General features: G+C 39.4%; 1 protein-coding gene across 1 annotated transcript in view; it reads left to right on the top strand.

Moving 5' to 3' along the window:
* The window catches only part of LOC128898093 (connector enhancer of kinase suppressor of ras 2-like), a 193,134-nt gene that overhangs the window by 145,530 nt on the left and 35,308 nt on the right, over positions 1–12,296 (top strand). Inside the window, exons 14-16 of the mRNA XM_054169610.1 lie at positions 387–632; positions 4,232–4,270; positions 10,658–10,692. Coding sequence (XP_054025585.1) covers positions 387–632; positions 4,232–4,270; positions 10,658–10,692 — 320 coding nt within the window. The remainder of the gene's footprint in view (positions 1–386; positions 633–4,231; positions 4,271–10,657; positions 10,693–12,296) is intronic.

Genomic DNA, 12,296 nt, shown 5'->3' with positions numbered 1-12,296 from the left:
TCCCTCACAATTCACTTGACATTCACATGAGTGCCCAGTTTAATACTGCCAAGTGATGAGCTTTGGCATTTGACTGAAAATTCCTGGCTGTACTTCTATTTTCTTTGTTATACAAGCCATATGAGGCAGACTAGCTCCATATTATCTGTCACACAAGGATCCGAGTATGCACCACCACCTTCTCTGTGCCTGGCTCTTGTGCCAGCTATTCAGTTTGCTCTTGATTGGAACCTTGGTACAAATAAGATTGTTTTCAGTGGCAAGAGCCTCAGATGAAATGGGAGATTAACCAAGCTGACAACACAGATGCAGCTAAAATGGCTCGCTGTTCATTTCCTCTTACTAATGTTGCTTTGTTCTTTTTTTCCCCTCCAACTGACTCTGAGAATTCACTCCTGCGGTATCTGAGCGATGACAAGATACTGGTTATCCAGGAAGAGCCTTTGACGCAGAAAGACAACAAACGGGACACAGGTCGTAGGTCACGAAAAAAGGGCAAACCCACAACCAGTGCAAACTACCCAATTAGCTCCTCTGTGTTGACATCTACTATCAATGTGAGGCTTGAACCTGGGCAGCAAGATGTCTTGAATTTCTCACTAGCAGAAAACAATACTGTTCCACTTTATCACGTAAGTACATAACAAAAAAACCTTATTCATGAAGTATATTTTCCTTTTAGGATTGATACAGGCATAAGAACCTATTCTTCTACTTCATGTTTTACTATTCTAGTTCATAGCCCAAGAAAGTTGCTTAATGTCAGTATCATAAGAACAGTTTAGCCAGGGTAGAAAAATGCAAGGCATGTGCAGTAATTACAGAGTAGGACACGTGTAAAATGATTCCTCATGGCCTGACAAGGGGATGTGAATTCTCTTATTGTAAATTCTCTGTACATTAGAGATAGACCTTTGCTGTCCTTCAGGAGATAGTCACAGGAATCAGAACATCTCAGGCATTTAGTCAACTGCCTTATAAATATACAAGAGGAACTGATTCAACAGTATACAAGAGTTGCTGACACAGATTTTATGGTTCTTGCCAGCACAGAATCATTCGTGTTAACAACATCTTCCCACTCTGAATACTGAAAGAATTACAAATAGTGAGGCAAAAACTAATTTGGTGTATCTCAGATACTGTGTCCAGTTCTGGTGTCCCTGTCAGAAGAAGGACACAGAGCTGTTGGAGTGAGCCCAGAGGAGGTCCATAAAGATCATACGAGGGCTGGAGCACTTCTGCCATGAGGATAGGCTGAGGCAGCTGGGGTTGTTCAGCCTGGAGAAGAGAAGACTCCAGGGGAATCTTAGAGCTGCCTTCCAATGGCTGAAGGGATCCTACAGGAAGGCTGCAGAGGGACTTTCCGTGAGGGTGTCTAGAGACAGGACAAGGGGGGATGGTTTGAAGCTGAGGGAGAGCAGGGTTAGACTGGAGCTTAGGAAGAAGTTCTTCAGTACAGGGGTGGTGAGGCTCTGGAACAGGCTGCCCAGGGAGGCTGTGGATGCCTCCTCCCTGTGGTTGTTGAAGGCCAGGTTGGATGAGGCCTTGAGCAGCCAAGCCTAGAGATGGGCAGGGAGTAGATGATCTCTGAGGTCCCGTCCAACATAAGTCATTGTATGTTCCATCCTGAGAGATAGCTACCCAGAATGAAAATTTTACATATCAGAGAACATTTAGTGGCTTTTTGATCTCAACAAACCCCAAGAGAAATAACAGATAATTGTATTCCTGGATAGACAATGAAGTTTTAAGTAAATCAGCTGATTTCCTTTATATCTAAAGGTTTTATCAAGACTTTCATAAACATTTCAATATATTTACTTACCTGGATAATGAGATTTTGTTCTGTTGAGAATTAATTCCACAGCAACACTAAGGTTAATCAAAGGAAGATACTTCAAAGATTAACATGAAACAGCTTTGTTGTTTTTTTTTTTTTATTTGAAAGCAACAATTTGTATTATTTATTTTTTTTAGGCCAGTTTACCTTTTCCTTACTCAGCTCTCTGGAGGCAACAGCATCCGGTGACAACACTGGCTTGGTTTCTCGTTTGTTTATTTTTATGGAAGTCCAAGATGCAAAATTGTTATAATCAAATTGCTAGATCAAATTTCAGCTTTGATAAATGCTTTGGGAAATGGTAATGATAATGTTAAATAGGATCTTAATCATCTCTAGTCAAGGGAAGGTGGTAGGGTCTGTAAGCAAACAATATGGCATGATGGAAGGAGAGATTGAGCCTCGCTTAGCCATTGCTTTATTTTCTAAGCACACTTGTGTAAATACATGCCAAAGCCATAGGCACTTACTTAACAGTAGCTTAAATCACAACACAGATGTAAGAAGATTGACAAAATTGGTAATTGCATGGATTCACCACTAGATTAATGCTTTGGAAAGAATGTTGATTTGGAACCTCAAATTAAACAATTAGACTGATTTCAGAAGTTGCTGTGAGGATGCAGAGTTAGTATATAAAATGGATATTTAGGTAATGCAATATTGGCAGTATGCCCAGGATATAAAATGATGCATAAAGCTATGTGGCAGTAAAATATTACTGTCAAGAAACACTGCCCCTTGCAGGCTACGTTTGTAACTCTGATCTAATTGGTGTGCAATTCTGTCCTGCATGTCACAGAATCTGAGGAAGAGTCAATTACAATTAACAGGGCTGTTGTGATTAATATTAAGCAAAGGAGTGTTTCTTAGAACATGACTTCCTTTTACTAATGCTTCACTTCTGAAGTGAGCAGATTAAAGCCTAAATAGGGAGGTATATGTAAGTATCACAAAAGTATATCCATTAGAGTATTGCTGAAACACACCTCAGGAACAGACTCTGGGCTTACAAGAATAGAGCTAACACCTGAATATGGTTCTGGTTTGTACTACCAGAAAAGTGTCTTGCCCAGTTCGACTCCTGCACAGCAGACCAGATGTACAGGAGAATTGCTTAATTTTTCCCTGTTCAACAAAACAGAAAATTCTTGAATGGCAAATATTGTCCACCTTGAAATGGATACTCATCTTTTAAGAAACCTCTAGTGCACATTTCCTGCTGCTCAGCTACATTTTGTGCAAGGTGAGACAACTTCTGTCTAAAAAGTGTACTGGAATTCTTATTCCAGACCCATGTGAAAATCCATGGGATGTTCACCTTTGTGGTTCTAATGCCTCAGACCTGCAGTAGTTTCATATAAGCATAGAACTGTTTTGGTTGGAAAAGACCTCTAAGATCATTGAGTCCAACCATTGACCTAACACCACCATGGCCATGAAACCACATCCTGAAGTGCCATGTTCACACATTCCTTGAACATCTCCAGGGACAATGACTCCACCACCTCCCTTGGTAACCTATTCCAATGCCTGAAATGTAATTTGCTGGTTACTACATTAAATTCTCAGATGAGGTCATGATCTTTTATCTGGCAGTAAATGTTCTGGGCCTTTTATCTGCAGAGCAGTTGGGTATTTTGTTTTGTCGTATATTACAAAATTGGATTAAAGAATATTGACTCTTCTAAAGTTTTTTGTGAATTCAGTATGTAGAAGAGACTTAAATTTTAACAGATTTTAGGATAGATTCTATGCAGTAAAACAGAATTAATGGCTGCTTTAGGGTAGTCATTGAGAATGTTATGGCAGTAGTCACTTCTTATTTTAAAGATAATTTGAAGCATTACAGTAGGCTAGGGTTAGTCACTCAGCATTTGCTGAACTTGCTTATTATTTTCTTCCTGCTGATCACAGGAAGTTGGTAATTCATGCCTCTTAGCACAGAGTGATGCAAATGCCATTTAGCTGTTCTTGGAGCTGCAAAAAGACAGCTTGACAAATGACATAAAATTCAGTGGGACATGCTGAGAACTAAAATGTGAGCAGAAACAATGCAGATCTGTTTTTTCTCTAATGTATGCATGCTGGGATGGGCCAGATGTTCCAGGAGCCCTTTTTGTTTGGATGATTAGGCAGTGAGTGCTACTATGATAAGTATAATAGCCATGATAGTCTGGGAGAACCATGTGTATTCAGCTCCATATGACTGAAGGAGGAGTGCTTATAGCCAATTTTGTAGGAGAAGTCCTCATATTTTATTTTTCTATTCCTGGTTTTGCAGGAAGAAACAAAACTGCTAACCATCAGGGGTGAGAATTACTTCCTTCAGAGTTTTATTTCCTTTCATCATGGCTGAATAAATTCTCTCTTTGCTTTTTATTTAAGTGTCTGCAATATGGAAAACCTTGTTTTCCTAACTTGCAGGTAAGTTGAGAAATCAGTGTGAGGATGACTGTGTGGAATTGAGCTGCTCAGAGAAGCTAATCTGTGTCTTTCTGCCTTCTGTAGCTCCAGACTGATTCTGTCCACTTGTATTGATTTTAAGATAGGATTATTTTGCATCTATCACGTAACACAACTGTACACATGAAGGCTTGAGCTGAAAAGCAGCTAGCTAGTGCATTGTAAGATGGCTTCTTCGGCAAATTAATTTATGGCTTGGCTTTTTTATTTCTCCAAGCTACCAATAAGAAGTAAATATTCTAATTGTGTATGTGTAGTCTAGGGGTAAATGTAACAGCCATTCAGAGTGATGTGATGTAACACTTGTTAATAAATGTTAGGTAGAGCTGATATTATTGCTACCATAACTGCAGTATTTGTCATCCAGAAAAATGCACCAAATACAAGCATGCAAACTCCTCTTCCTTTCAATACAAAGGCCACCTCCCACTCTTGTTGACAAAGGGATCAATGTGCAGGAAGCCAGCTGTAGTACTCTGAAGACCCTTCTGAGTCTTCCTCTCTACTCACTACCTCAGCCTCGTCCCCTGTTCTTTCCCTCTTCACCTTCTCAGTGACTCTCTTACAAACCTCCGCAGAAAAAGAATGAGGATGGGTTTGGGAGGAAAAGAGAAAGCATTGCATGACAGGAAAGGTCAGTCCTGTGTAGGGCAGGGTCATGGGAAGCCTGTACCTAGAGAGGTGGGAAAATGAGAATAAGCAAGAGGAAGGAACTGTCTTTTCCCCTGACCTTCTTGAGCCGCACTATATCCTTTCAATTTCAGCCACTCTTCTTCTTCCACTTCCCTTACCTTTCCCATGAAATCTCATGCTGCACAATCACTGCTGAGCAGTGGGCTCCACATTGGCTATTTTTAGCTTCTCAGCAACAGAATGTTTGTGCTTTGTGACAGCGGAAAGTTGCAGTGGGAAACACATTCCGTCTCTAGCTGCTTAATTTCATCTGATTGGATTTCCAACTGCATTAGGACTCTGCATGCTTCTTCCTCAGGAAGAGCATTCTGGTTTTTATGTGAAATCTGGAAAACTTCACTGCAGCTCCTAGTAAATGATATTCAACTCAGCCCTGTAATTTTAATGTGATGAACTAAAACTCCGGTTTCTAAGCTTTAGTGGATACCTCCAAGGAATGACCATGTGTGCTAACTACACAACATGGAGTTATTCCTCATCCCATAAAGCTCCGAAGTTCTAGGTATTTCGTTGCAACAAAACCAGGCTTGCTGTCTGTTCCAGAAAATCTTCAGCATTTCAGGGAACACAAACACATTGACAATTAAATATGCTGGAGTTTTTTGACCCCAACCCATGTCTTTGGAATGCAGAATTTGTTCTCAGATTTGAAGGAAAGAATGTTTTTGTTGTGGATTTGGGTGTTTTGCAGTGTGTTTCTTGGGGTGTTGGTGGGTTTGGTGGTTTTTTTGAGGGGGATGGGTGGATATTTTAGTTTGGTTTTTTTTAGACCTTTGATATTCAGATTAAACCTCCCTTAAATTTCTTTGCTTTCCTTTAAATGTAAAGAGTGTCTTGATGAGGCCAAAGGGAAGCTTTGGGCACCAAACCCCAGAGATTATCCATTGTTGTGATTTTTCCTTTTTGACTATCTACATAACATGATTTTTTTTTGCCACGAGGCAGCCTTCCTTTAAATAATTTATAGAGTACTTGTTTTAGCCTCATGTATAATCTGGGATAGTTTCCTCTTGGATGCAACATTTTGTCAAATCCAAAATGTCTGTTCTGTTAAAATGCTGCTGCTTTCTCCATTGCCTACTTTATGCTGCCATCATGTTCATAATATACCAGATAATCAAAAAATTAGGAGTGGCTGTTTTTCTTCCATCTTTGGTTAATTTTCTCACCTGTCATCTTGGTTTTTTCACCATGAGAACCGAGTTCTTCAGAACTGTACATGGATGTCGACTGCATGAGATTATTTCCTGTCTCTATTATCTCTCCCCTTAATAAGAAGAAAGACCTCAAAGGCTGCTTTCTTTTTTAGCTGAGCATAATAATTTTGCAAGTGTATTCAATGGGTTAAGCATCAGTTCACTGAGCTAGAGAGATAAGTAAAGCCCCTGGCAACAAAGCTACTGTTTCACTTTTGAACAAACATAATGTAAGGAAATGCTTAGGATAATGAACATGTGAGTTAAGGAAGCAGAAGAAGAAATCATTTTTGTAGGGAATTCAATATCTGAGTCTGGAAGAATAACAGAACAGTATTGGTAATAAATGTTAAAGAGTCTTTTTTGCATCTGAATAAATGACATATCTAGATGGAATGAATATATTGTACTTGACCACTGAGACGAGCAAAAGTCATTATCAAAGTCTTCTAGTCCCTTCCATCAGTAAACAACAGGGAAATGATGACTTTTGAATGCTTTCACACTCTCTCTGCAGCTCAAGGTTCTTCTGTTTTCTGTGATTTATGTGATTTCTTTACTCCTTAGGAAAAAAACATTTCATTATGAAATCCTGATTCAAGGAAACAAGTTTTTGGTATCAGTTATTTATAGAAGTTTCAGGTAAACAGATTCTACAGGATTTGCTTTGGGAGAGGATCATCAGATCTGCCTGTTAGACCATACAGGCCTTCATGCCCTTTTGTTCCTACTTGTGCAAGTCAGAAGCAGATCCACTGAAATCCCTAGAGCTACATAAATGTGAAGCTGACTAAAGAAGGCTGATAGGTGCCAGTGACCTGAATTTCACAGAATTTGTGGTTTATAGTCTATGACAGCATGACAAGACTTGTGCCTCCTGAGCCTCCCACATGTCTACCAGCCATGAAAGTGGCCTTTTAGAAGAAGTAAAGTTTTAGGTTGGGAACTAGGATAGGGCTGCCTTTTTTTTCCCCAGATATAAGGAACTTAAGAAGCAACTGCTCAAAAAAATTGTACATAAGGTTGCTGAAATTGCAGGTAGGAGTCTACCACGCACCAGCCAATGTCAGTGCCATGTCTGTGCATGTAATTGTAATTGCACAAGGGAATTATTTCTAGCTCTATGTACACATTTGTAGGAATGCTGGTGTATGAGTTTTTTCCACAGATACAATCAGTAATCTTTTTAGAAGGTTGGTGTTTCAAGCTAGCACCTAGAATTTACACCAGTGGTAGCTTCTTTGGGGACAAAACTTCAGTCAAACAAAAGGCCTTGTATATGCATATGTCTGTAATTGGGTACTAGTAGTAACAGAGTTGTTATTAATGAGTCAGGAGCAGATTTTTTTCCTGATAAATTAAGTATTGATCAAAATTTTGAAGGTCATAAATGTATTTTCTACGTTTCAAGTACTCATATCAACTCTTTTTCCCTTTCTGTCATGTACACAGATACTGTTCTTTGCTCTTTTCTAAACTGCAATGGACCATAATCTGAATAGATAAATGGTTAACTCGTATTGTTATCTTTTCCCCACTACTATAAAACCATTGTGAAGTTCCCCTGCTACAGACTGTGCTCTGTTAATTAGATTAACCAACATCTTTGGGAATTAGTGCTCATTAATGCAAAAATTCAGCGGTGTTGAAAGAATGACCTTTGGAGAACGATGCTTTATTCACACTTCACTAGTGAGTCTTTTTCAGTCTAATATATGCAAGTTCACAACACCCTAACAACCATTTCCTGTTGTGCTAATGGAATATATCTGATCAAAAGGAATCTTGAAACCGTGATCCAAGGTGGTCACTCAGCACAGAGATGTTCTTTGGGTATTTTATTTGTTTTAAGGAACTAAGTAGTTTGGCTAGGTTTGTGCTGGGAGTGAGAATGTGTAATACAGGTGAAGAAAAGAAGATGGCCAGCATAGCATCAACAAGGAGGAATATCTTAGTTATTTCAGGGCAGGGGGTGTGGGATGGATCCTGTTTGGGAGAGAAAGTGAATAAATCCCTATCTGGAAATGCTTTGCTTTTATTTTGGGAGCAGTTCTGAAAGAGAAAGGGCTCTGCTAATTAAGAAACAGAATGGGAGAGATTTAAACTGACTGAATGATTAGTCCTACTTTTAGCTGCTAAAATTAGTAACACTAGAAGGCAGAGGGATCTGAGAAGAAAATCTCAGAGCCTTTTAGCAGGAATAAATTCTATTTTTATAACAGTGGCATGGGTAGTACTGCTGTCAAAGTTCTTTTACTCGGTTGGCCAAACAGTATTTTGCTAGGATGTCCACAGCGTCCTCAGGGATGATCAGACTGGTTCATTCCTATTTAATAGTGCATTAGCAGCAGCAGAAATCTGACACTTACTACACAGCATTTTACTGAAGCTCTTCAAAGAGATATTTTGCTTTAGATGTAGGCTGTTATCTCCTAGAGTCTGCTTCAAGAAAACATTAATATTTCTAGATGGTGTATTTTCATTTGTATAGGTTCTTTAGGATATATTTCAGTGCATCCTGAGGAGAATTAAGTTGTCTAGAGCAGTCAAGAGAGTCAGTTTTGTGTTCTTCTCAGTGGGGAGCTCCTGCCTTTGTCTGGTTACAACAAGGCATGTAGGAAAACCCCCTGCATTATTTCATTCCTTTTCATAGCTAAGTTCTCTTATCTGAATGGTGACCATCTTTGATACTCACAGGTGCTAAATATTTTAGGTGACTCAATTAGCAGAAGTAAAAGGCCAGTATTTAATGTACTAACAAGAGGAAATGAAAAGGTGCTTGTAACACTTGTAGCATCCTAATTACTGTGGAAGATAAGAGACAGGAAATCTATATAAGGGGAAACTTTTAAGTATGTGTCATTTACATTGTATTGTTGTAGATAGTTTTGCCATGACTCTAGAGGGCTTGAGTGTGGGTTGACTGTGGTGATGTTTTATTCTAAACACAAATATGTCCTACAATGTGCCAGCAGCAACCTTCCTACCATTCTTTCATTTCAGCCCTATGATCATAAAATCATAGAATGGCTTAGGTTCAAGAGACCTTAGAGATCGTCTATTCCAACAGTGATCATTGTGAAACTCTACGTATTGATTTAATGATCCACTTTTGACTTTATACAGTCTGTAATAGTTTGGGAGTGAATCTTTGTCATCAACAATCCTACTGCATGTTCCCCGTGTTCCTGTTGCACGTTGATTCTCCTTTGGATAACAGGAACGATTAAGGGAAGAGAGGGAAAAGTAGTCATGTGGATCTACATGGTCCTGCTGTGGGGGAAATGTGTTTCTGATCCTAGGTCAGATAACTAGTTCTATTAGAAGCAAGGAAGTGAGATGTATCCTGAGATATTTTAGTGTTACTGTGGTATCATCAATCTCCTCCAAACTTACTGGTTATCACCAGGCTAGCTTGATCACTTAGAGGGTTTTTTTTGCCTGCTTCAAGTGGCAAATGATCTATTACCTATAGTAGAAATGGCATGGTAAAAGATGATAAATGATTCTATGTATGGGTACTCCAGGGGGATATGTGAATGTGGGAGGCAGCAAAACACATGCTTGTCCTCTGACCATTTTAAAGCTTTCTCAGAAGCTCTGCTAGAATGTACCTGTGTTAGAGCACATGTGGTTAAACAGCCCCAGCAGGCTTCCTGTCTCTTACGTCTGCAGTCTGCATTTCAGTTTTGCAGTTGTCCTCTGAAGTCCCTTATTGTACGCCTAAAGCAGTGAGACTAAAACACAAACATTATACTTACAAAAAACAATCTGGTTCCTATTTGGTGCTTCAGAAAGCACACAGTCAAAGAATTTTCAAGTGCAGATTTCTGCATTTGAAGAAAAAAAACAGACTTCAATTTTAAAGCATTCTTGTAATTTCAAGACAAGAAACTGGTTTTAGCTGTGGGAAAACTTCTCTGTCAGAAAGCTTGGTTTAAAGTGCTAACAATAGCCTGAAGATTTGGGGTTTAATTCTGAATTACTTACTGCTAAAAGACAAGTTCACTACCCAACCTCACAGGAATAACCAGTGTGATAAATCAAATTGTGTAAAGCTGTGTTAGAATGCTTTGGTGACAGTTTGTTGTTCTGCAATTCCATGGCCTGTATTACAGAATCTCTCCTTGACTCTTAAACTCCCTTTCAGATATTAACAGTTTTGCAGACATTCTAACAGATTTTCATCTCCCTGCCTATTTTAAAGAGCTTTTCTCACAACTGCACAGCAGCTGAACCTGTTTCCTAAGTGCAGATGACAGTTGCTTTAAACATGATCTTCATTGTGAAATGACATTTAGTTAGAAAATGCAATGAATGTTCCATTTCCTTTCCCTCAGAGTTACGGAATGAGTGCTGTGGTTTACTTCAGTGACTTCTTTCGCTGCAGATACCACGACGATGAGTGCATCAAGGAAGTCGATAATTGTGCTTAATACTATTTGTTTTTCTTCCACAGAGAGCAGGGGACACAGTCAGTGGAGACACTGAAAGGTAATTACTTCTGTTCTTCTGGATTTTAATGTATTCATCATCTAGCTATGAATGATATTCGCTGCTTTACTTTTAGAAAGGTTGTTTGCAAGATTTAAGGAATAAATTTTCAGGGTTTAGTTAATGTCCTTCAGTGAATGTCCTAACATCAGATATATAGATTACAAAGGCTGAAAAAATACTTCAGATCACTGGGGGGGGGGAAATACTACTACCCACAGTCATAAGTGTTTTCCTTTATGTTTATGTTTGCTTGTTTTCCTTTTGAAATGTAGTAGTTCAGAATCACCCTGAGGAGGAAAAGCAGAATGTGTGGCTAGATGTGGGGTTTTTAAATAGCAGGCAGAATTTGTCAATGATCATCTACATGCTAATGCAGGCTGCACAAATATTGCTGCTCCGATCTGCTAATGGAAACTTCAGTTTGTCCCTCATGTTGGAGTTCAATCAATCAAATCTAATGAATACAGCAGTGATTTTTGACTTTCCTTTGCAGTAGATCTGATGACATATGTTCATGTTCTAGTTGCATCCAATGAAAGAATAAGTCTGAGCTAACAGATACTTGGGTATCATAGTACCTCAAAATGAAGCTTAACTAGAGTCTGTTCATATGGCAAATTATTCTTTTTCACATTTTTCATCCTGTGTATGGCCTAAACCTATTTAAGAAGCTAAACCATGCATAGAATATAAAATAATTAAATACATTTAGAGTGTTTTCACCAAAGTGGTGGTTTTCTTCAGTGTTATAAATACCACATTACAGCTTGAAGTCTGAGGTACAACACTACTGGCTGTTAATCACCTTGTACCTGCTTTTTCAAGTCTGTCTGCATTTTCACCTCCTCATATCTGTGTAAGCACTGCAGTTCATTTCACAGGCCGTTCTAATGGTAGGAATTTAGTGGTTTCCCCAGTTGTAGGGTGTTGTGCATATCATAATGGCATTCAATTAAACTGAGTAACACTGCTACCATAGAGGGAATTGCCATAAAAATGAGTTTGAAAAACTTTTCATAGGGCAAAATTCAGCTAAATCTTATGAAAGACAGTCTTGTCTCTCCATTGCCACCCCTACGGTAGCCCATTACCTCATCAAACACACCTCAGCTAAATGCAGATTCTGCTTTTTGCAATTAATTAAGCATAGTCCTGTGTAGCATCCACTTCTAGGCCCCTCATTTTAAGAAGGACCTCGGGGAACTGCTTGAAAAGCCCAGCACAGAGCCACAAAAATGATGAAGGGAGTGGAATATCTTCCTTATGAGGAGAGCCTGAGGGAGCAAAGGGCTCTTTAGCTTGGAGAAGAGGAGAGTGAGAGGTGACCTCATTCATGACTGTAAAAATGTGAAGGGTGAGTGCCGAGAGGATTGAGTCAGGTTCTGCTCAGTGATGCCCAGTGACAGGACAAGGGGCAGTGGGTGAAAGTTGAGGCATAGGAAGTCCTGTGGAAGCATGAGGAAAAGATTTTTCACTGTGAGGGTGACAGAGCCCTGAAACAGGCTGCCCAGGGGATTATGGATTCTCCCTCTCCAGAGATATTCAAAACCCACCTGGATGTGTTCCTGTGTGATCTGCTCTTGGTGATCCTGCTCTGGTGG

Source organism: Dryobates pubescens, chromosome 18, assembly GCF_014839835.1.
Source record: "Dryobates pubescens isolate bDryPub1 chromosome 18, bDryPub1.pri, whole genome shotgun sequence".
In the NCBI taxonomy this organism is placed as follows: Eukaryota; Metazoa; Chordata; class Aves; order Piciformes; family Picidae; genus Dryobates; species Dryobates pubescens.
The sequence above is the reverse complement of the archived record's forward strand: the minus strand, read 5'-3'. Positions and strand labels throughout refer to the sequence as shown.